This window comes from Dermacentor albipictus, unplaced genomic scaffold, assembly GCF_038994185.2.
Source record: "Dermacentor albipictus isolate Rhodes 1998 colony unplaced genomic scaffold, USDA_Dalb.pri_finalv2 scaffold_11, whole genome shotgun sequence".
NCBI classification, from domain to species: Eukaryota; Metazoa; Arthropoda; class Arachnida; order Ixodida; family Ixodidae; genus Dermacentor; species Dermacentor albipictus.
Window position 1 is genome coordinate 6,065,138 of NW_027225565.1, and position 24,242 is coordinate 6,089,379.

The 24,242-nt window shown below is 49.9% G+C and overlaps 1 protein-coding gene and 9 non-coding genes across 10 annotated transcripts; all 10 read left to right on the forward strand.

Annotated features, from left to right (window-relative positions):
- The first annotated feature begins 2,515 nt into the window (after positions 1 to 2,515).
- On the forward strand, positions 2,516 to 3,028 carry LOC139051363 (brain acid soluble protein 1-like). The gene has a single exon (XM_070528382.1). It carries the CDS (start codon positions 2,516 to 2,518, stop codon positions 3,026 to 3,028), a length of 513 nt encoding a protein of 170 aa, XP_070384483.1.
- Positions 3,029 to 6,606: 3,578 nt separating this feature from the next.
- TRNAV-CAC (transfer RNA valine (anticodon CAC)) lies at positions 6,607 to 6,679 on the forward strand. The gene has a single exon. It is a non-coding gene; the product is annotated as a tRNA-Val (tRNA).
- Positions 6,680 to 6,756: 77 nt separating this feature from the next.
- TRNAV-CAC (transfer RNA valine (anticodon CAC)) lies at positions 6,757 to 6,829 on the forward strand. Its single transcript has one exon. It is a non-coding gene; the product is annotated as a tRNA-Val (tRNA).
- Positions 6,830 to 6,906: 77 nt separating this feature from the next.
- On the forward strand, positions 6,907 to 6,979 carry TRNAV-CAC (transfer RNA valine (anticodon CAC)). Its single transcript has one exon. It is a non-coding gene; the product is annotated as a tRNA-Val (tRNA).
- A 4,944-nt stretch (positions 6,980 to 11,923) lies between these two features.
- TRNAV-CAC (transfer RNA valine (anticodon CAC)) lies at positions 11,924 to 11,996 on the forward strand. The gene has a single exon. It is a non-coding gene; the product is annotated as a tRNA-Val (tRNA).
- A 79-nt stretch (positions 11,997 to 12,075) lies between these two features.
- On the forward strand, positions 12,076 to 12,148 carry TRNAV-CAC (transfer RNA valine (anticodon CAC)). Its single transcript has one exon. It is a non-coding gene; the product is annotated as a tRNA-Val (tRNA).
- A 77-nt stretch (positions 12,149 to 12,225) lies between these two features.
- TRNAV-CAC (transfer RNA valine (anticodon CAC)) lies at positions 12,226 to 12,298 on the forward strand. Its single transcript has one exon. It is a non-coding gene; the product is annotated as a tRNA-Val (tRNA).
- A 79-nt stretch (positions 12,299 to 12,377) lies between these two features.
- Positions 12,378 to 12,450, forward strand: TRNAV-CAC (transfer RNA valine (anticodon CAC)). Its single transcript has one exon. It is a non-coding gene; the product is annotated as a tRNA-Val (tRNA).
- Positions 12,451 to 14,242: 1,792 nt separating this feature from the next.
- TRNAV-CAC (transfer RNA valine (anticodon CAC)) lies at positions 14,243 to 14,315 on the forward strand. Its single transcript has one exon. It is a non-coding gene; the product is annotated as a tRNA-Val (tRNA).
- A 7,173-nt stretch (positions 14,316 to 21,488) lies between these two features.
- Positions 21,489 to 21,561, forward strand: TRNAV-CAC (transfer RNA valine (anticodon CAC)). Its single transcript has one exon. It is a non-coding gene; the product is annotated as a tRNA-Val (tRNA).
- The last annotated feature ends 2,681 nt before the right edge of the window (positions 21,562 to 24,242 follow it).

The following is a 24,242-nucleotide window of genomic DNA, read 5'->3' on the forward strand; positions in this document are numbered from 1 at the left end:
GATATCTTTTTGCCGCAGGAATTTGCTGCGTGAGCCGTAGGGAAAATAAAAATAAAAAGAAGTGCTGATTCGCACGTAGTGCAATCAGCCGGTGTATGTCGCATTCCATCGAGCCCAAGCGGTGCCACTTGACCCTTTATTTATAGCGTGATGGCAGCGTTCAGAAAACAAAAGACGAAGACGATAACGGTGCTCGAAAGGGGGTGGGGTCCGGTTGCCGGAACAGCCTGGCAGAGGGAAGCTGCATTGGACTGTGCATTGCGCGCACGCGCGTATTCTCGCACACTTCGCCGCTGTACTCCGTTATACGGCGCTTATCGACTGGCCGGTCGATGCTCGCGCGTTCAGGTTAAAAAATTGGGCGATTGTACTTCCTTTTTTTCTATTGCAATCGCATACATGCAGAAAAAAAACGGGGAGCAAAATAGCCTGAGGCGTGCTTGGTTCCCGTGGTGTCATTCTACTTCCGGCCACCGAGCGTGACGGACGGCGAATCATGAGCTCCAGTGGAGCGGCGACAGCGGCCTTTGTTGGCCGCGGAAACAGGTGGAACACTGAAGATGACGCAGGCTATCAGACTATTTTGCCTTCACTGCCAAAGGGGCGCGTCGTGCTAAACACCGTGTTTTTGCACGGCGACGTGCGAGCTAGACCCTACAAAGTAGAAGATTTCCGGGACGCTCTTGACCTAACAGGATTGTTGCCGGAAGTGCTGGCCCTGGGGGCCTACCAGATTAACCACGTCTGGGCTGTGACCATGAACACCGCGGACGCCACGAAAAGGATGCTAGAAGTCAAGGAGCTGAAGGTAAAGGGGCGGCGCTGTATCGTGGTCGACCCTCAAGACCAGCAGGTGCGGCTGCGTCTTCATTGGTTAATACATGGTGTGGTCGATGAGGATGTAAGAACGGCGTTGGCGGCTTTCGGTAAAGCCGTACAAGTGACCCGAGAGCGATGGCGAGTTCAGGGTATCAGCGACAAGGGGACGACTACACGGTCCGTCTTGCTCAAGCTCAACAGCGGCGTGAAGGTGGAAGATCTTCCGCACCAAATTAGGGTCGCCGGTGAGCTGGCCCTACTCGTCGTTCCTGGCAGGCCAATGCAGTGCTTGCGCTGTCAATGCACCGGTCACGTACGACGAGACTGCAAGGTTCCCCGGTGCTCGCAATGCCGTCGGTTTGGACACGCCGAGGACCAGTGCGTACGTACTATCGGCCAAAAAAGTAAACGGACCACGGCTCAAGTGGCCGGAGCGGCTGCGGGGCCGCACCGGCGCGCTGCTATCGCACTCCGCGCGCTGACGACGAGAGTGCCCCGAGTGACGCCAGACTTCGCCCTCACTCTCACGCGGGGCTTCGTCATGCTTGATAAGTTTCTAGTGCACCGTTCGGTTGCTCTTGTGCTGACGGTCGCAACGAAGGGGACCGTGCATCGCCGGTAGTCCAGCACATGGCGCTGTCGTGCAGTGGCGGGCGGCCGCAGCGCATCAAAGCGCGGCGCTTATAAGGAACGAAGACCCGTTGTGGTGGTTGTTTTGCTTATATTCACCTTGCGTTTCATATTAGTGCATGTCGCCGGCCTCCACCGCTTGTCGATTTTGGGCAGCATAACGCACGTAGCCGCAACGGCGGCTACGGTGACGCGCGCTCTTTTACGTCCGTGCAATAAGTTAGATAGCGGGAAGCGCTGTGCAGACGTCCGAAGCTATAGTGGCGGCGCTCTACGACTCGATGCCAAGGCGAGTAAGCCAAGTCATCGCGGTCGACGGCAACTTTTCATCGCACTGAGGGCCCCTTCAAGCCATGCAATGGTTCTGTGAATAAACTTTCACGGCTAACTAGTTTCTCTGATTCGCCTTCCCAATTATCTTTTCCTGGCCGTACTTTTGTAATGTTACATAACGGCCTACGCATTGTAGTAGCTAACTAAAGCAGTTTTCAGAGGCGTCACTCATGTAAATAGTAAACCCACTGCTGGAGAAACTCCCGGAAAGTACCTTTGACAGAAAAGCCGTGCCCTCAGTAAAGCTTTGCGCCGGTAACTTATCGGGCTGGTGTGAAAAAGCGCGCATCACTATCACCACCGTTGCTGCTACTTGTGTTATGCAGCCTAAAATGGAGCAGCGGTGGACGCCCGCGACATGCACTAATATGAAACACACGGTGAACATAAGCAAAACAATAATCAGACCGGGTCTTCATTCCTTCTGAGTGACGCGCTTCGATGCGCTGCGGCCGCCCGCTACTGCACTACAGCGCCATGTGCTGGACTACCGGCGACGCACGGTCCCCTTCGTCGCGACCGCCAGCAGCAGAGCAACCGAATGGTGCACTAGAAATTTATCAACCGTGACGAGACCCCGCGTGAGAGTGAGGGCGAAGTCTGGCGTCACTCGGGGCACTCTCGTCGTCAGCGCGCGGAGTGCGATAGCAGCGCCCCGGTGTGGCCCCGCAGCCGCTCCGGCCACTTGAGCCGTGGTCCGTTTACTTTTTTGGCCGATAGCACATACGCCTCTATGACTGGGCCAGCCGAAGGCGACGACACGGCAAGGTTGGTGATGGATGCGGCCGAGGCCGAAGACGCGGCGAAAGGGGCAGGAGACCAGGCAACCCCATGTGCTGTAGGCGGTGGGCTTGCACCTGATGCGTGCGCGGGGACACCACCGGACAGGGAAAACGCTACGGAAGATGCGGCACAAGAGCCAGCCGAAGAGACCAAGGAAGAAAGCAAGAGCAGCCTAACGGAAGCCAGCGAGCAAATGGAGACAGCTGAGGACCAGTCGGCGAAGAGTGACCCTACGAGCAGCAATGTCGGAGCCTCGGTCAAACGGCCTCTTGAGAAGGCTACGGACAGCAGCGCAGCGAACCAAGGAAGAGGGGAAGACGGGCCGCCTTCGATGACGCCAACGGGCAGGCGCAGCAGCTACAAGCCACGACCGAACACCGCTAACGCAGACAAGAAGTCCGAGAAGAAGCTGCCACCGCTCTCCAGTGGTACCGGTCCATCGGGTGGCTCCGGGGGCGTCTAGCGGTGTGCTAGGCACAAAAGGTAAACACCATGCTCCGGGCCAAATCTTTTCACTAGACCTATAATCATGGCTCCCAACCCGTCGCTTAGATTGGCCACGCTAAACGTTCGAGGTCTGGCCGCCTAGCGAAAGCAGAGCCAATTGTGTAGGCTGCTGGTGGACTATGACCTTGACGTGTTAGCCGTGCAAGAGACAAAAGTAGATGGTGATGAAGAGACCCGCAGAATGGTGCAGCGGTTTACGCCACGGTACTACGTGGTAGTGAGCCACGCCTTAGGGACGTCGGCGGGCTGCGTGCTGTTTGTTAGAAAATTATCCGGTGTAACGGTGCAAGGTTTTTATTCATGTCCATCCGGTAGATTAGTTTTCTGTGATTTTGCTTTGCATGGAATTGAATGGCGGGTTGTATGTATTTATGCACCAAATGCGTTGGAGGAACGGGCTTTGTTTTTTTCCATGTTAAAAGAGTATATATCTTCCGAAAAGCAGATGGTGCTGTTAGGTGATTTTAATTGTGTTCTCAGCGCCCGAGATCGCTCTAATAGAGCATTAAGGAGCGATAAAAGTAGGGATATTTTGAACGAGATAATTACTGAATACGAATTAGTGGATGTGGCTGAATGTATGATAGGGACGCGAGATGTGCCTTTCACGCACTTCCAAGGAAATAGCCATGCGCGCTTAGATCGAATTTACTTGTCGCTTCAAGCAATACCAATGTGTAATAGTTACAGTGTATGTCCTATTTTCTTCACTGATCATTGTCTGGTTAAATGCGACATAGGAAGGAAGGGAAAAGGCGGCAGCTTCACTTGGGAGCTGTGGAAAATGAATTCAAACTTAACTAGTGACGAAAGTTTCGGAGAATATGTATCGGACTGCATCAAAAAAATTCTAATGAGTGGCGAGGGTGAATTAAAAGATCGATGGGAAGAGTTTAAACAGTGCATTAAAATGAAAGCCATCGATCGTTCCGCCGCAATAATGCATGAAACAAAAAAGAAAGAGAAGGAACTGCGAATAATCTTGGAAAAGCTGACAGAACTGGAGTGCCAAGAAATATACGGAATATTAAACAGAAACTTGAACTGCATGATGAGGAACGCTATCGCGGAGCGATTGTTCGTGCTCGAGCCGAATCCTTTGCGATAGGGGAGGCGCCCACAAAAAGGGCGCTCGGACTGGAAAAATCGCACGCTCGACGAAATCATATTGACGTGATCGAGATGGGTGGTAACGAAGTTACAGATAATGATAGTATCGCACGTGCGTTTTTTGAACACTACGAAGATCTATTCGCATTTAGGCAGGTGGACCTAGAACGGTTTAAGACGAACTTCTCGAAAAGAATGCCTCAACTGACTGAAGAAAGAAAAGTTGCATTAGAAACGCCGATAACTGTTTTTGAAGTGGAACGCGCCATTGACAATTTGAATCCTGGCAAGTCACCTGGCCCTGATGAGCTTTGCGCTCTGTGGTACAAGCGGTTTAAAAAGGAATTGTCAGCGGTACTTGTAGCAATTTTTAACGAAGCGTACGATGGTAAGGCGTTACCGCCATCTTTCGGTCAATCACACACGGTGTTGATCCCGAAGACAGAGGATGTAGATAAGTTGAAAAGTGTAACATCATACAGACCGATAGCACTCACAAATGTAGACTATAAGATACTAATGAAAGTCTTAGCAGCTAGACTTCAGTCAGTTGTTAAAGACATAGTCGGACCACACCAAACGTGTGGAATTAAGGGTCGCACTATAGCGACGAATATTCACAAGATGCGCTCAGTTCTTGAGTGTTGTGACACTCTTGAAGCGTGTGTGGCCATACTTCAGCTGGATCTGGAGAAGGCATTTGATTGCGTAGCGCATGCTATTTTGTTTGCAATGTTGGAACACATTAATATCGGATCCGTCATCACGGATGGTGTAGCTCTGGCGTTTCGGAACTGCTCTACCAGACTAATTATTGACAAAGAATTGGGGGCCCCCATTAAAGTGCAGCGTTCCGTGCGTCAAGGCTGTCCCATCAGTCCACTTTTGTTTTGTATATATATTGAAACCTTATGTTTGTCAATAATTGAAAATAAATATATCCGTGGTTTTTGCTTACAATCTTCAGAGGTAAAACTGCTTGCATATGCCGATGATGTGGCGGTATGTTGTATTGACTACGAAGGCATTGAAGAAACCATTCGAAGTGTTAAATTTTTCAGCGACGTTACAGGAAGCCGAGTAAACTGGGGAAAGTGTCTGGGGTTTTGGCACGGCGTGTGGCCGTTCACCCCGGGCATTTTTGCCAATGTTGTATGGCAGAAAACGCCTGTGAAATACCTTGGTGTCCCCCTTGAGGTCTACAAAAATAATAATGACTACTGGCAGCAACAAGCAGAACTCTTACGTGAAAAGGCGAATGCTTGGAGGGCGAATTATCTCTCCATGTTTGCGAGGGCGACCGTGTGTAACATGTTTTTTGTGGCTAAACTATGGTATGTGTTACAAGTGATGCACTGTTCTAGGGTAAATGTACAGAAACTTCATAGGGTTTTTGCGATCTTTGTGTGGGGATCTACGTGGGAAAGGTGCAGTCGTACAAATTTGTTCAGGAGTGTAAAGTGTGGGGGACTTGGACTGGCACACCTTTTTCTCAAACAATTAGTTAATAGATTTTTCTTTTTTCGCGAGTTCAGCGACCCATTTCTGCAAACGGTGTGCCAGGCCAGATTAGGGCGACTGCTACCTGAATATGTTATTAGCACGGAAGTCCTGACGGGGACGGCACAAGGTTTTTTTCGGGAAGTAGTGGCGAGTGTGCGATTTTTGTGTGCGCGTTTTTCTAATGATTACTTATATTCTGTTAAAAAGAGGAAACTGTATAAAGACTTATGTGATATAGTGTTACCAATACCGTTGTACAGGGCGATATACAGCGCAGGCCTGGGCCAGAACGTGCTCAAACGGGTTAAAAGAATGCAAGTAGCACCAAGTGCAAAAACTTTCTTTTTCAAACTGCATACCGGAACTCTCCCTGTAAGAACCTTCTTAGAGGAGCGTGGGTTTTATATGCCATGGGGGTCTCACTGCATTATTTGCAAAATGCCGGAAACGATCGACCACGTTTTCCTTCACTGTTGGAATGCGGTGTTCTTGTGGGATGTGTTGCAGAGGACAATCAAAAAAGAATTCCCACTAGACGCGCATGGAATTAGGTACCTTGCCATAGACAATGAAGAAGGACTACCTTTCGACCTAATCATGCTGACAGGCCTGCACAGTATATGGCGCTCACGAATGGCTGGCTTCTACTGTGAACCGGACGGAAGACCAGCAAGGCTGTACTTTCGAGAGAGCATTGCTCGGTTATTAGAAGTTGAAAAAACAAAAGAATGTCTTTCTCCCTGGGTAGCCAGGGTAGAACCCTTAGTCACACTAAGGGAATTTTAAGTGACAACGTCAGTCACAACATGACTGATGGCTTTTCGCTCATTGTGTTGACAAAGTATATTGTAACCCTGTCTTGATTTTTCATGTGTTGTAAGTGTATTGTTGTTGCGAAACCGGTAATAAAGAAAAAAAAAAGTTCCCGTGGTGTAGCGGTTATCACGTGCGCCTCACACGCGCAAGGCCCCCGGTTCGATCCCGGGCGGGAACAATGTACTTCCTTTTTTTCTATTGCAATCGCATACATGCAGAAAAAAACGGGGAGCAAAATAGCCTGAGGCGTGCTCGGTTACCGTGGTGTAGCGGTTATCACGTGCGCCCCACACGCGCCAGGCCCCCGGTTCGATCCCGGGCGGGAACAATGTACTTCCTTTTTTTCTATTGCAATCGCATACATGCAGAAAAAAACGGGGAGCAAAATAGCCTGAGGCGTGCTCGGTTCCCGTGGTGTAGCGGTTATCACGTGCGCCCCACACGCGCAAGGCCCCCGATTCGATCCCGGGCGGGAACAATGTACTTCCTTTTTTTCTATTGCAATCGCATACATGCAGAAAAAAAACGGGGAGCAAAATAGCCTGAGGCGTGCTCGGTTCCCGTGGTGATTCTGCTTCCGGCCACCGAGCGTGACGGACGCATGATGACGGGCTCCGTTGGAGCGGCTTCAGCGGCCTTTTCTAGCCGCGGAAACAGGACGATGGAACAGGAGGGCACCTACCAAGTGGTTCTGCCAGGTCTGCCAACAGGTCGTTATGTTTTAAATACAGTTTTTTTGCACGCTGATATTACGGCGCGACCGTACCGGATTGAAGATTTCCGTGACGCATTGGCACCGCATTCGCTTCTTCCGGATGTTATCGCCCTGGGGGCGTATCGCATGAGCCATGTCTGGGCTATCACTTTCAAGGACGCGGACGCGGTGAAGAAGATCTCGAGCATCGGGGAGCTGCGTGTAAAAAACCGGCGCTGCCTGGTGATTGACCCGGCGAACCAGGACGTTCGACTGAAGCTCCACTGGCTTCTACACAATGTGCCTGTTGAGGACGTGCGTGTCGCCTTTGCGCCCTATGGGAAAGTTACCGAAGTAGGCCGGGAGCGCTGGCGTGTGCAAGGTATGACAGAGAAGGGATCAACCACCCGGCTTGTCACCCTCAAGTTGAAAGCGGGCGTGAAGTTGGATGACTTGCCACACCAGCTGAGCGTTGGCGGTGAGTTGGCGCTTGTCGTGGTACCAGGCAGACCCCCGCTGTGCCTTCGGTGTCGCGGTACGGGCCACATCCGCAAGGAATGTCGAGTCCCGCGTTGCGGAACCTGCCGACGCTTCGGGCACGAAGACGACCAGTGTACTCGCACTTACGCGAGCATTACAGGCCCGGGAACCAGCGAGGACTCGTCCGAGATGCTGATGGACGAGGCGGATGCAGAGGAAGCAGCCCGTGTGGGTGGACAACCACAGCGCCAGACTCGGCCATCATTCACGACTCTGGTGAAGCAGAAGGCGGGGCCGTCCGGCGCAACAGATGGTAGTGTACAGGCGCAGCATAAGCCTCAACAGGACGACGATGACAAGGCAAAGGAGGCGGCGAAAGCCGCGGACGCTAAAGAAAGCAGCGTGGAGACCCCCGGCATTGATACCATGGAGACGAACCAGGAAGCGGCGAGTACCATTGCTGGAAAACGTCCGCATGAAGAAAGCGGAGACGTCAAGCTGCAGCCTGGCGGTAGCGGCGATGAGCCTCCGCCGAAGGCAGGGGGACTGAGACGCTCGTCTTTAAAACCGCGGCCGAACATTCCGGCCGACACGCGGAAGGCGGGGAAACCGCCTCCGTAGTAACGCAGTGTCCTGGTCGGTGTCAGCGCCGGTTGTGTTGGTTGACCGGTGTCAAGAGGTCCTGGCAGTCGTGAGGAAGGCTACGTCAACCATGAAGGTAGGCACCATGCGGATAGAGGCGTTTCTTCTTCTAAGACATGGCTTTTAATCTTGTTGCTCCACTTCGAGTTGCGACCTTGAACGTCAGAGGTCTGGGAGCAAGAAGGCGACAATACCAGCTTAATCGCCTTCTTCTGGATAACGATATTGATATAATTGCTTTACAAGAGTCGAAAATAGAGAGCCAAGAGCACACTGACCGCATGGTGTCTTCCTTTCAAGCAAACTTTCATGTTTGCGTTTGTCATTCCGTTGGGACGTCGGGTGGGTGCCTTGTATTCATACGCAAGAGGTTAAGAGTGAACGTAGAGGCTGTATTTGCATGCCCAAGTGGTCGCCTTTTGATTGCTGATTTCACATTTTCGAATTTTTGTTGGCGAATTGTTTGTGTATATGCTCCTAATGTAGAAAGCGAGCGTAAAATTTTCTTTGAATCCCTTGAGCCATGGTTGAATGGCGACAAGTTTTTGCTTGTACTGGGAAACTTCAACTGTGTGTGCGCCGCAGCTGACAGAGTGAAGTTTAGGCTACTGAGAGACAAGAGCTCTGAAGTTTTGAATACTTTTGTGCATGAGTATGGTCTCGAAGATGTTGGCAATGTGTTTTCCACTGGGACCCACCCAGAATACACGCACTTTCAGCGGGAGAGCCATGCGAGACTAGACAGAATGTATGTATCTGTCGATCTTATGCCGCTATGCTCAAGTTATGACGTTAAACCTGTGCCTTTCAGTGATCATTGCCTTGTGAGCATGACTTTAGGAATGAAGGGCAGGAAATCGCGCTTTAACTGGCACTTATGGAAATTAAACACAAGGCTTTTGGAGGATGAAGGGTTCATTACGCAAGTAAAGACCAAGCTAGACAAACTGCTAGACGCGCAGCCAGCTTGCTTTGCAACTGAATGGGAAGGGTTCAAAGAGTGGGTAAAAATGAAAGCAATAGAAAAGAGCAGCGTGGCTCGCTATGAAGAGAAAGAAAAAGAAAAAGAAATGAGCGGGCAACATGAATGGATGCTGAGCATGGAAAATAGCGCGCCGGGAACTTTCACGAAAGAAATACGGGAAGTGAAATGCCAGCTCGAAAGAATCGACGCCGACAGGTATAGGGCCGCCGTCATACGCGCAAGGTCTGAAAAATTGTGGGCTGGCGAAACGCCGACAAAACGAGCGCTATCAGACGAGAAAAGATACGCTTGCCAGAAAGAAATTAGGAGCATCCGATTTGACGGCCGGACTTCGGAAGATGCGAGAGACATTCAGTGTGCTATAGCCGAACATTTCACAGAACTTCTTAGCAATAAGCTCGAGACCATAGAAGGCTTCCATGTATGCCTCTTGAGGCTGGTGCCAAGACTAGATGATGAAATTAAGGAACGTCTTGAACTGCCTATAACTTTACAGGAGATAGAAAAAGCAATAGACGACCTAACATCTGGGAAAGCTCCTGGGCCAGATGGGCTAAGTGCGGCCTTTTATAAAACCTTTCGGCTTCCTGTTGCGCAGTGCATGCTCCATGTGATAACTGAGGCTTATGAGCGCAAACGGGTTCCATTGTGTTTCAATACGTCCCACATCGTTCTAATTCCCAAGACTGATGATCCGGAAGAACGACTGTTGGTGGGGTCATATCGACCGATTAGTCTCACCAACGTCGACTACAAAGTATTTATGAAGGTTCTAGCAAAAACACTGCAGTCTGTGATCACGAAATTGGTAGGGTCTCACCAGACGTGTGGAATTAAAGGCCGTAGCATCGCTACAAATATACATTTCGCACGCAAAGTATTAGAGTGTGTCGATGCAGTTGGCGGTCAGATAGCAATGATGCAGCTCGATTTGGCGAAAGACTTTGACCGCGTCTCCCATGAAATCCTTTTTTCCATCCTGGAACACTCCAAACTAGGGGACATTATAGTAGAGGGCGTAAAAATGGCCTACAAGAACTGTACGACCCGCATTATAGTTAATGGCGATCTCACTGACAAACTTGCTGTACGTTCTTCAGTAAGACCGGGATGCCCGCTTTCCCCCTTGCTTTTCGCAGTGTATTTAGAGCCACTATGCCTGGGAATTATCAACTCTGACCGAATTTCAGGTTACAGACTGCAGTCATCACACGTGAAAGTACTCGCGTATGCTGACGATATAGCGGTGTTTTGCGCTGATAGACAGAGCATCTGTGAAGCGACAATTGTGATTGAAAAATTGTGCGCTCAGACTGGAAGTCAGATCAATTGGGGAAAAAGCTCCGGTTTTTGGCATGGCGAATGGGACGTAACACCGGGTTGTTTTTCTCGGCTTCGATGGTCCACCTTGCCAACGCGGTATCTAGGAGTACCTCTGGATTGTTATCGGGATCCCAGCTCGTACTGGAAAGAAGAAACTTCGAGAATAAAAGAGAAAGCGGTCGCGTGGCAAGGAAGACAGCTATCAATGTTTTCCCGTGCCTCTATCTGTAATGTCTTTTTAATTTCGAAGCTCTGGTATGTCATGAATGTGCTGTGTGCGACCCGAACAGCTATTCAAAAAATGCATCGTGTTTTTGCTGTTTTTATTTGGGCGTCTAACTGGGAAAGAACCAGCCGAACTAACCTGTTTGTTTCCGTTAAAAGCGAAGGCCTTGGCCTGGCGCATCTTTTTTTGCGTCAAGTGGTCTCGCGATTTATGTTTTTGCGTGATCAAAGTGATCCCTTTCTAAGATCTGTTATGCAAGTGCGCCTACAGAGACTGCTCCCTGGAAGGATAGTCTTCTGTGATAACATGTGTGGTGCTGTGACAGGATACTTGCGCGAGGTTGTACTTTCGTGCAAGATGTTGGAAGTACGTTTCAGCGCTGAATACCTATGTAATGTCAATAAGAAAACGCTGTACAAAGCGTTGGTTGACGTGATGTTGCCGGTACCCATTTATCGGACACCTTACTTTGGAGGCCCAGGGCAAGATATTTTAAAATGAGTTAAGAACATGCCGGTTAGACCTGTGGTCAAAACTTTTTTTTTTAAACTGCATTTCGGTACGCTGCCTGTTAAAACCTGGCTGCATGATAAGGGTCTTTTCGTGCCATGGACAACAAACTGCTTGTTATGCAGAAGCCCGAGACAGTGGAACATGTTTTCCTAGAATGTTGGGATCCAATTTTTTATTGGGATGTCCTTCAGAGGACGATTAAAAAGGAACTACCTTTAAGTCCTTACGGCATCCGGTACTTATCAGTTGAAAGTGAAGAAGTACCCTACGATTTAATTATGCTTCTTGGCCTCCACAGTTTGTGGAAAACGCGAATGCAGGTGCGACATGCAGACATAAATACAAGATCCACACGTGAAAACTTCATCGAAAGTGTTGTTTATCTTCGCGAATGTTTCAGGGCTCAGACTGATCCACCAGAGTGGATATCACTGTTTGATGATTTGTCACAAATGAAAAGTTTTTAGCACCACTCGCGTCAGTCCAAGTGTGGCTGAAGTGTTTTATCATGTTACTTTGTGTTATGGGTCCAAAAATGGCAATAAAGAAAAAAAAATCGGTTCCCGTGGTGTAGCGGTTATCACGTGCGCCTCACACGCGCAAGGCCCCCGGTTCGATCCCGGGCGGGAACAATGTACTTCCTTTTTTTTTCTATTGCAATCGCATACATGCAGAAAAAAACGGGGAGCAAAATAGCCTGAGGCGTGCTCGGTTCCCGTGGTGTAGCGGTTATCACGTGCGCCTCACACGCGCAAGGCCCCCGGTTCGATCCCGGGCGGGAACAATGTACTTCCTTTGTTTCTATTGCAATCGCATACATGCAGAAAAAAACGGGGAGGAAAATAGCCTGAGGCGTGCTCGGTTCCCGTGGTGTAGCGGTTATCACGTGCGCCTCACACGCGCAAGGCCCCCGGTTCGATCCCGGGCGGGAACAATGTACTTCCTTTTTTTTCTATTGCAATCGCATACATGCAGAAAAAAAACGGGGAGCAAAATAACCTGAGGCGTGCGCGGTTCCCGTGGTGTAGCGGTTATCACGTGCGCCTCACACGCGCAAGGCCCCCGGTTCGATCCCGGGCGGGAACAATGTACTTCCTTTCTTTTCTATTGCAATCGCATACATGCAGAAAAAAACGGGGAGCAAAATAGCCTGAGGTGTTTGCGATCTTGGATCACGTTAATGTGGGTTCCATCATCACTGAGGGCGTGGCCTTGGCGTACAATAATTGCACAACCAGGTTAATTGTTAATAAGTCACTGGGGGCCCCCATTAATATCATGCGTTCAGTGCGCCAAGGCTGTCCCCTCAGTCCACTTCTGTTTGCTATTTATATAGAGGCCATGTGTGTGGCAATAAATGAAAATGACAAAATACGTGGTTTTAGATTGGCAGCGACAGAAGTGAAGCTACTGGCGTATGCAGACGACATTGCAGTGTGTTGCACAGATAAACCAAGTGTAACCGAAGCAATATCTGTAGTAAATCATTTCTGTGAAGTCACGGGTAGCAGAGTAAATTGGAGCAAATCCCTCGGGCTGTGGCACGGGGACTGGCTTTCCGCACCGGACTATTTCGCGAGTGTGAGCTGGGTGAAAACGCCGATGAGGTATCTCGGTGTTCCCCTAGACAGTTACAATAGCAGTGATGAATATTGGAGGAACCAAACAAGTGACATGAAAGAAAAAGCAGACAAATGGAAAGGTACTAACCTGTCTGTTTTCGCTAGAGCGACAGTGTGTAACATCTTTTTAATTGCCAAGTTATACTATGTTATGCAAGCGTTGTATTGTTCTAGACTAAACGTGCAAAGGCTGCACAGAGTGTTTGCGGTTTTCATATGGGGTTCAACGTGGGAAAGGTGCAGCCGAACAAATTTGTTTAGAAGAGTGAAAGACGGGGGTGTGGGATTAGCCCACCTTTTTGTTCGACAACTGGTCAACCGATTTTTCTTTTTCCGCGATGTGCGCGATCCTTTTCTTCGCACCGTATGTCAGCTCAGATTAAGCAACACATTGCCGGCACATGTTGTCACAACGGCAAGCATGAGTGGAACACTTCGTGGCTATCTTAAGGAAGTTGCCGACAGTGTCCGTTTCCTTACTGTTCGGTTTTCAAATGATTACCTATGTCAAGTGAAATGGAAAACGCTGTATAAAGATGTGTGTGATATTGTATTCCCATTGCCGCTATACAGAGCCATATAAAATGGAGGGCAAGGACAGGACGTTCTTAAACGGGTGAAACGCATGCAGGTGCCACCAGGGGTAAAATCCTTTTTTTTAAGCTCCACACTGGAACCCTGTCAGTGAAGACGTTTATGGAAGAACGAGGCTGTCTCGTACCGTGGGGTTCTCACTGCTTGATCTGCAAGAAGCCCGAAACCATAGATCACGTGTTCTTGCACTGCTGGGCTGCTGTGTTCTTTTGGGATGTCTTGCAGCGAACCCTGAAGAAAGAATTACCTGTAAACCCCCAAGGGATCAGGTATCTACATATTAAGGATGAAGACTGCGTCCCATATGACTTCATTATGTTGAATGCTCTCCACTGTATATGGCGGTCTCGAATGGCTGGGTACCACTGCGATCCCGACGCACGGCCTGTTCACATATATTTCAGAGAATGTATGTCGCGGTTTGTTGACGTACAGAAAATGCAAGAATGTGCACCGGATTGGCCGTGGAGGCTAGAAGCTCTCACAGCCATGAAGGAATTAATTTGATGAAGCCATGAAGGAATATTAATTTGACAACGCCGATCCTATACGGACGAATGGCATTACTGTAATTTTTTTTTCGCTGTTTTGCATTTCTGAGATGTGTGTAATATTTGTATTTTCTGTGTTATGTCAAAGACCGGCATTAAATAAAAAAAAAGGATCCCGTGGTGTAGCGGTTATCACGTGTGCCTCACACGCGCAAGGCCCCCGGTTCGATCCCGGGCGGGAACAATGTACTCCCTTTTTTTTTGCTATTGCAATCGCATGCATACACAAAAAAAAGGGGGGAGCAAAATAGCCTAATGCTATGTTCACACTACGGTCGTAACGCGCGTAACAGCTCTTTTGGCGTATCGAACGTAACGGCTGTAAAAAACGTTACGGCAGTTAAGCCGGCACCTTTGTTCATATTTACTGCTGCTTAAATTACGGCTTTTACAACAGGCCAATCAAATTTGGAGCTGCAGAATGGACGTCACCAGCGGTCCAATATGGCTCCTGCCAACATGCGAGCGCTGGCCGAGATCGAAGAAATTCACGCTCAAAACAAACTTATAGTCATGTATTCAATCGCCCAAAGACGACGAAGGCGACGCAGAAGGGTTTGGGTGCGGCAAGTATTTTTCGACAGGGCCACGGACGGCGATTTTCACAACCTTTTCGCCAAGCTCCGAGTTGGTGACGCTGCGATGTTTCATAACATCATGGGCATGTCGCCCCAGCAGTTCCGCTTCCTTGAAAACCTAATGAGACCACTCATCGAAGTTCGGAGCACGCATCTGCGGCCATCGATTTCCTCGGCGGATAAACCAGATGAACTGAAAACAGTCTCGCAAGGCGCACTGCAAAAATTTTCACGAACACAGCCAATCGTGCGCACGGAATGGCGGAATGGCACTTCCCGCGCCCGGAGCTGTCTGCAGACGGGTGGACGGAAGTGTCGTCACCGGTTGTTGAAAGCCGAAAGCTTATCGGTCATTGGCTGTGTCGCAACGGTCGTAACTTAACAGTCGTAAATGTTGCCGACCCTTCAACACTCTCACCCACGATTTTTGCGAGAATTGCGCACGTTGGTACCTTTACGTTCGCAGTCTAAACTAGACGCATACGCTTGTTGCGCTTCCGCTTACGTATGTTACGAAAAATCGGCGCCTTACGAACGTAGTCTGAACATAGCATAAGGCGTGCTCGGTTCCCGTCGTGTAGATTCTACTTCCGGCCACCGAGCGTGACGGACGGCGAATCATGAGCTCCAGTGGAGCGGCGACAGCGGCCTTTGTTGGCCGCGGAAACAGGTGGAACACCGAAGATGACGCAGGCTATCAGATTATTTTGCTTCCACTGCCAAAGGGGCGCGTCGTGCTAAACACCGTGTTTTTGCACGGCGACGTGTGAGCTAGACCCTACAAAGTAGATTTCCGGGACGCTCTTGGCCTAACAGGATTGTTGCCGGAAGTGCTGGCCCTCGGGGCCTACCTTATTAGCCACGTCTGGGCTGTGACCATGAACACCGCGGATGCCACGAAAAGGATGCTGGAAGTCAAGGAGCTGAAGGTAAAGGGGCGGCGCTGTATCGTGGTCGACCCTCAAGACCAGCAGGTGCGGCTGCGTCTTCATTGGTTAATACATGGTGTGGCCGATGAGGATGTAAGAACGGCGTTGGCGGCTTTCGGTAAAGCCGTACAAGTGACCCGAGAGCGATGGCGAGTTCAGGGTATCAGCGACAAGGGGACGACTACACGGTCCGTCTTGCTCAAGCTCAACAGCGGCGTGAAGGTGGAAGATCTTCCGCACCAAATTAGGGTCACCGGTGAGCTGGCCCTAGTCGTCGTTCCTGGCAGGCCAATGCAGTGCTTGCGCTGTCAATGCACCAGTCACGTACGACGAGACTGCAAGGTTCCCCGGTGCTCGCAATGCCGTCGGTTTGGACACGCCGAGGACCAGTGCGTACGTACATACGCCTCTATGACTGGGCCAGCCGAAGGCGACGACACGGCAAGGTTGGTGATGGATGCGGCCGAGGCCGAAGACGCGGCGAAGGGGCAGGAGACCAGGCAACCCCATGTGCTGTAGGCGGTGTGCTTGCACCTGATGCGTGCGCGGGGACACCACCGGACAGGGAAAACGCTACGGAAGGTGCGGCAAAAGAGCCAGCCGAAGAGACCAAGGAAGAAAGCAAGAGCAGCCTAACGGAAGCCAGCGAGCAAATGGAGACAGCTGAGGACCAGTCGGCGAAGAGTGACCCTACGAGTAGCAATGTCGGAGCCTCGGTCAAACGGCCTCTTGAGAAGGCTACGGAGAGCAGCGCAGCGAACCAAGGAAGAGGGGAAGACGGGCCGCCTTCGATGACGCCAACGGGCAGGCGCAGCAGCTACAAGCCACGACCGAACACCGCTAACGCAGACAATAAGTCCGAGAAGAAGCTGCCACCGCTCTCCAGTGGTACCGGTCCATCGGGTGGCTCCGGGGGCGTCTAGCGGTGTGCTAGGCACAAAAGGTAAACACCATGCTCCGGGCCAAATCTTTTCACTAGACCTATAATCATGGCTCCCAACCCGTCGCTTAGATTGGCCACGCTAAACGTTCGAGGTCTGGCCGCCAAGCGAAAGCAGAGCCAATTGTGTAGGCTGCTGGTGGACTATGACCTTGACGTGTTAGCCGTGCAAGAGACAAAAGTAGATGGTGATGAAGAGACCCGCAGCATGGTGCAGCGGTTTACGCCACGGTACTACGTGGTAGTGAGCCACGCCTTAGGGACGTCGGCGGGCTGCGTGCTGTTTGTTAGAAAATTACCCGGTGTAATGGTGCAAGGTTTTTATTCATGTCCATCCGGTAGATTAGTTTTCTGTGATTTTGCTTTGCATGGAATTGAATGGCGGGTTGTATGTATTTATGCACCAAATGCGTTGGAGGAACGGGCTTTCTTTTTTCCATGTTAAAAGAGCATATATCTTCCAAAAAGGAGATGGTGCTGTTAGGTGATTTTAATTGTCCTCAGTGCCCGAGATCGCTCTAATAGAGCATTAAGGAGCGTTAAAAGTAGGGATGTTTTGAACGAGATAATTACGGAATACGAATTAGTGGATGTGGCTGAATGTATGATAGGGACGCGAGATGTGCGTTTCACGCACTTCCAAGGAAATAGCCATGCGCGCTTAGATCGTATTTACTTGTCGCTTCAAGCAATACCAACGTGTAATAGTTAGTGTATATCCTATTTTCTTCACTGATCATTGTCTGGTTAAATGCGACATAGGAAGGAAGGGAAAAGGCGGCAGCTTCTCTTGGGAGCTGTGGAAAATGAATTCAAACTTAACTAGTGACGAAAGTTTCGGAGAATATGTATCGGACTGCATCAAAAAAATTCTAATGAGTGGCGAGGGTGAATTAAAAGATCGATGGGAAGAGTTTAAACAGTGCATTAAAATGAAAGCCATCGATCGTTCCGCCGCAATAATGCATGAAACAAAAAAGAAAGAGAAGGAACTGCGAATAATCTTGGAAAAGCTGACAGAACTGGAGTGCCAAGAACCCGGAGCATACAAAAGCGACATACGGAATAATAAACAGAAACTTGAACTGCATGATGAGGAACGCTATCGCGGAGCGATTGTTCGTGCTCGAGCCCACAAAAAGGCGCCCACAAAAAGGGCGCTCGGACTGGAAAAATCGCACGCTCGACGAAATCATATTGACGTGATCGAGGTGGGTGGTAACGAAGTTACAGATAATGATAGTATCGCACGTGCGTTTTTTGAACACTGCGAAAATCTGTTCGCATTTAGGCAGGTGGACCTAGAACGGTTTAAGACGAACTTCTTGAGAAGAATGCCTCAACTGACTGAAGAAAGAAAAGTTGCATTAGAAACGCCGATAACTGTTTTTGAAGTGGAACACGCCATTGACAATTTGAATCCTGGCAAGTCACCTGGCCCTGATGGGCTTTGCGCTCTGTGGTACAAGCGGTTTAAAAAGGAATTGTCAGCGGTACTTGTAGCAATTTTTAACGAAGCGTACGATGGTAAGGCGTTACCGCCATCTTTCGGTCAATCACACACGGTGTTGATTCCGAAGACAGAGGATGTAGATAAGTTGAAATGTGTAACATCATACAGACCGATAGCACTCACAAATGTAGACTATAATATACTAATGAAAGTCTTAGCAGCTAGACTTCAGTCGGTTGTTAAAGACATAGTCGGACCACACCAAACGTGTGGAATTAAGGGTCGCACTATAGCGACGAATATTCACAAGATGCGCTCAGTTCTTGAGTGTTGTGACACTCTTGAAGCGTGTGTGGCCATACTTCAGCTGGATCTAGAGAAGGCATTTGATTGCGTAGCGCATGCTATTTTGTTTGCAATGTTGGAACGCATTAATGTCGGATCCGTCATCACGGATGGTGTAGCTCTGGCGTTTCGGAACTGCTCTACCAGACTAATTATTAACAAAGAATTGGGGGCCCCCATTAAAGTGCAGCGTTCCGTGCGTCAAGGCTGTCCCATCAGTCCACTTTTGTTTTGTATATATATTGAAACCTTATGTTTGTCAATAATTGAAAATAATTCTATCCGTGGTTTTTGCTTACAATCTTCAGAGGTAAAACTGCTTGCATATGCCGATGATGTGGCGGTATGTTGTATTGACTACGAAGGCATTGAAGAAACCATTCGAAGTGTTAAATTTTTCAGCGACGTTACAGGAAGCCGAGTAAACTGGGGAAAGTGTCTGGGGTTTTGGCACGGCGTGTGGCCGTTCACCCCGGGCATTTTTGCCAATGTTGTATGGCAGAAAACGCCTGTGAAATACCTTGGTGTCCCACTTGAGGTCTACAAAAATAATGACTACTGGCAGCAACAAACAGAACTCTTACGTGAAAAGGCGAATGCTTGGAGGGCGAATTATCTCTCCATGTTTGCGAGGGCGACCGTGTGTAACATGTTTCTTGTAACCAAACTATGGTATGTGATACAAGTGATGCACTGTTCTAGGGTAAATGTGCAGAAACTTCATAGGGTTTTTGCGATCTTTGTGTGGGGATCTACGTGGGAAAGGTGCAGTCGTACAAATTTGTTCAGGAGTGTAAAGTGTGGAGGACTTGGACTGGCACACCTTTTTCTCAAACAATTAGTTAATAGATTTTTCTTTTTTCGCGAGTTCAGCGACCCATTTCTGCAAACGGTGTGCCAGGCCAGATTAGGGCGACTGCTACCTGAATATGTTATTAGCACGGAAGTCCTGACGGGGACGGCACAAGGTTTTTTTCGGGAAATAGTGGCAAGTGTGCGATTTTTGAGTGCGCGTTTTTCTAATGATTAGTTATATTCTGTTAAAAAGAGGAAACTGTATAAAGATTTATGTGATATAGTGTTCCCAATACCGTTGTACAGGGCGATATACAGTGCAGGCCTGGGTCAGAACGTACTCAAACGGGTTAAAAGAATGCAAGTAGCACCAAGTGCAAAAACTTTCTTTTTCAAACTGCATACCGGAAATCTCCCTGTAAGAACCTTCTTAGAGGAGCGTGGGTTTTATATGCCATGGGGGTCTCACTGCATTATTTGCAAAAAGCCGGAAACGATCGACCACGTTTTCCTTCACTGTTGGGAAGCGGTGTTCTTCTGGGATGTGTTGCAGAGGACAATCAAAAAAGAATTCCCACTAGACACGCATGGAATTAGGTACCTTGCCATAGACAATGAAGAAGGAGTACCTGTTAGGCCGCTCATCTCTCGAACAGGCAGAATGGACGGCGTAGGGCTGCATGATTGTTTTGTATATACTTTTGCAGTGCCGCGAGTTGCCCATGCGTTTTGTGAATGGGGAAGCGTCCACCCCCCCGCGCGTCGGGCAGCAACCGTTTCTGTTTTGGAGGGGTCGGACGGCCGGCGTGGTGTCGGTGACGAGCCGAGGCGCGCGCCGCCGCGGGGGGTGCGGTGCAGAGGCGGAAAACAGATTCGGAGAACATGCTTTTACGCGCGCTGTGTTGACATTCCGCCGATGGTCATAATAGGGCCACGCGGACAAACCTCGAGTGGGACGGTTGTATACGCGACGTTGTGGCGCCGGCTCTTGAGTCCCCTGCTAATTAGAGACGCAGCTGCTAGCAATGTTGACCACGTCTGGCGCGTAGGGAGCGGGGGGTTCACGCCCCTACGCATTCGGGCGGCAGCCACGTGCATCTTGTTTTGAGCGCTGGGGAGAGCCCGCTTGGTGTCGTGTTACAACATGCAGTGCGCGCCGTAGAGAGGGGCGCGGTGCGCATGCGGAGGCCGCGTTCGGAGAACGTCGTTTTAAGAGCACCCGAGTCCGGATGCCGCCAGCGGTCATTATTTTTCTACCAGGAAAAACCTTGAGGGGGACTACGGTACGCGGTGTTGGGACACCAGCGCCCGAGCCCCCTTGCTGGCTAGAAACGCCGCTGAGGTGCGAGATGGCCTCAATAAATCGTGCATGCCTGGCGTGTTTGCCGAGGCCATCACTGACCACGTGGAAATAGGAGGGGGAGAAGAAGATGTGGGAAGAGGGAAAACAGGGTGGTTTTCCAATAGATTCGCTTTTGAGAGTAAGCCCATCCCTTTGGGTTGTGGCTTAAGAAACTGTCAACTCTCATTGGCAATTGCTTCCGTGGGATGGGCTAACGACCCTACCGCCCTTTTTCTTTGTCTCTTTCCCCTATAACAATCGAGACGAGGTGCTTGTTCCTCAGTCTAGGCTGTAATCACTAAACCTGATAGAACAGTAAGACTCCGTACGATGCAACGCTAGTCTGGGCCGTAACCACTTAGTGGTAGAACAGTGAGACTCGGTTGGTCGTATGTAGTGGCAGTTGTCCCAAGCTCTAACTTAAGAGAAAGTAGAAGAGTAAGGCGCTGTTTACTTGTGTGTTTTGTATCAGTGTTCTTTTGCTAACTCTGTATTTGACTGTGTAAATATTTCCGTTGCAATATATCTTCAAGTTTTGTTACCTCCAACCTGCCTCCTGCTTCATCAACGCCGATAATCATCTTGAAGAGACTTTGGTCGACTTCAAGGAGAAAAGAACATCAGAACCTAACTGTACTTTTCGATCTAATCATGCTGGCAGGCCTGCACAGTATATGGCGCTCACGAATGGCTGGCTTCTACTGGGAACCGGACGGAAGACCAGCAAGGCTGTACTTTCGAGAGAGCATTGCTCGGTTATTAGAAGTTGAAAAAACAAAAGAATGTCTTTCTCCCTGGGTAGCCAGGGTAGAACCCTTAGTCACACTAAGGGAATTTTAAGTGACAACGTCAGTCACAACATGACTGATGGCTTTTCGCTCATTGTGTTGACAAAGTATATTGTAACCCTGTCTTTACCTTTCATGTGTTGTAAGTGTATTGTTGTTGCGAAACCGGTAATAAAGAAAAAAAAAGGTTCCCGTGGTGTAGCGGTTATCACGTGCGCCTCACACGCGCAAGGCCTTCGGTTCGATCCCGGGCGGGAACAATGTACTTCCTTTTTTTTTCTATTGCAATCGCATACATGCAGAAAAAAACGGCGAGGAAAATAGCCTGAGGCGTGCTCGGTTCCCGTGGTGTAGCGGTTATCACGTGCGCATTCTGCTTCCGGCAGCCGAGCTGAGCGGTCAGCAGAATCATGGGCTCCAGTGGAGCAGCGACAGCGGCCACTTCTGGCCGCGGAACCAGGCTAAACGATGATAAGGAGTACGCCTTTATTTTGCCGCAACTGCCTAAAGGTCAAGTAGTGATTAATACCGTCTTTTTGCACGGTGATGTGCGTGCGAGACCGTACGAGGTGTAAGATTTCAGGGACGCCCTTTTGCCGACGGGCCTGCTGCCTGATGTGGTATGCATAGGGGCGTACCAGATCAACCACGTCTGGGCAGTGACCCTCAGCGATGCGACTTCCACAAAAAGGCTTCTGGACCTTAAGGAATTCCAAGTGAACGGACGACGGTGCGTCATCGTTAACCCGCAGGATCAACAGGTGAAGCTAAGGCTTCACTGGCTGCTGTACGGCGTTGCCGACGAGGACGTTCGGACGGCATTCGCGGCCTTCGGCAAGGTGGAGGAGGTGAGCCGGGAGCGGTGGCGCGTCGAAGGCATGGGAGCGAAGACCTCAACCACCAGGACCGTCATTCTGAAATTGAAAAGCGGCATGAAAGTGGAGGACCTGCCCCATCAGATCCGCGTCGGCGGCGAGTTGGCCTTGGTCGTCGTGCCCGGTCGACCGATGCAGTGCCTGCGCTGCCACGGCACGGGACACGTCCGCCGTGAGTGCAGAGTCCCCCGCTGTACCTTATGCAGACGTTTCGGCCACGTCGACGCTGACTGCGTAAGATCTTATGCCACCGTAACAGGCCCAGTAACTTGTGACGTTGCGGCAGAGCACGTCATGGACGTGGCCGAGGCGGAGGACGCTGCTAAAGGAACGCTAGACATGGTTCCGCCAGCGACAGCCAGTGGAACGACGAGTTTGGCCGTAGACAGCAAGGTGGCGGAGACTACCCTGAAGCCGAGTGGGACGACACAGATCGCGACCGCTATGGGCCCGTCTACGCGGAGCAGGAGTGAAGACCCGCTCGACAACGGCACGACGGCGATGCAGCAGGACTAGGCCGTCCTTGACGGCGACCGGACTGCGACTCCTGGTGCCCCAGTCAAGCGACCCCACGACCAGACTAAGGACCGCAACGACGGTGGGACCAGCACCAGCGAAGGGCCACCGACAAAGACACCTCTTGGGAGGCGGACGAGCTTGAAACCGAAGCCGAATGTCCCACCTGAGAGAAAGCCTGCCGACAAAGTGCCGTCCACAAGCAACGCCGGGAAACCGGGAGGTCCCGGAGGCGGCTAGCCGAGGGCTAGTCGTGAACGGTAAGCACCATGCTCCGGGCCTACTATTCTCTTTAGCTCAACATGGCTCAGATACCGTCCCTAAATATTGCCACTTTAAACGTGAGAGGGTTGGCGGCTAGTCGTAGGCAAAGTCAGGTCCTACGGTTGGTCACTGACCACGATGTCGACGTAATATCCAAGAAACTAAGGTTGACGGGGAGGAGGAGACCGGGAGCATGGTGCGCCGTTTCACGAATAGGTATTTTGCGGTGGTAAGCCAAGCGTTAGGCACGGCTGGGGGTGCATTCTTTTCGTGAAGAAACTGCCTGGACTGCAAATTCAAAGTGCCTTTTCTTGTCTGTCTGGAAGGATTGTTTTTTGCGATATTGTGTTGTGCGATTTTCAGTTCCGCGTCATATGCGTATATGCACCCAATTCAGTTGAAGAGCGTGCCCGTTTCTTTTCGAACCTTTCGCAGTATGTTCGATGCGATAAACGCGTTATGCTGTTAGGAGACTTCAATTGTGTAATGAGCGCTAGAGACAGAGCCAATAATGCCGGTGTGCGTGACAGAAGCAGTCAAGTCTTGTCAAAACTAATTAGTGAAAATGAACTCGATGACGTATTTGAGTGTCTGGAAGGGGGGCGTGACGTGACTTTTAAACGTTTTCAGGGCAGTAGCCATGCGCGGTTGGACCGAATCTACATTTCGCTGGATACAATTCCAAGATGCCACGGTTATTCTGTAGTGCCCGTATCGTTCTCAGATCATTGTCTCGTAATATGTAATGTCGGTATAGGGAAACGCAAACATGAGTTTAATTGGGAGATGTGGAAAATGAATGCTTTGTTATTAAATGATGAATCTTTTATAAAGGCAGTACGGGATGCCATTAATGAAATACGTGAAGATGCAGCTGAAACAATAGCTGAAAAATGGGAATTGTTTAAACAAAAAGTCAAAATGAAAGCCTTAGAAAGGTCAAGCTGGCTCAAATTTGAGAGGGAATATAAAGAAAAGGGTTTGCGTACACTACTTCAGCAGCTGATAACGCTTGAGTGCAGAGAGCCTGGTCTGTACAAAGACTATGTGCGGAGCGTCAAGGAAAAGCTGGAACAGTTCGATAAAGAACGTTATCAAGGTGCCATCGTGCGAGCACGAGCAGATGCATTAGCGGCGGGGGAGACGCCCACAAAAAGGGCGCTTGGACTCGAGAAGGCGCATGGACGGCGAAACCATGTCGATAAGATTTTAATGAACGGGGTTGTTGTTGAGGACAACGAAAGCATAGGACGCGCCTTCTTTCAGTACTACCAGTCGCACTTTGC

Coding starts and splice junctions, on each gene's coding strand:
- LOC139051363 (XM_070528382.1), top strand. CDS start 2,516: ATGACTGGGCCAGCCGAAGGCGACGACACGGCAAGGTTGGTGATGGAT.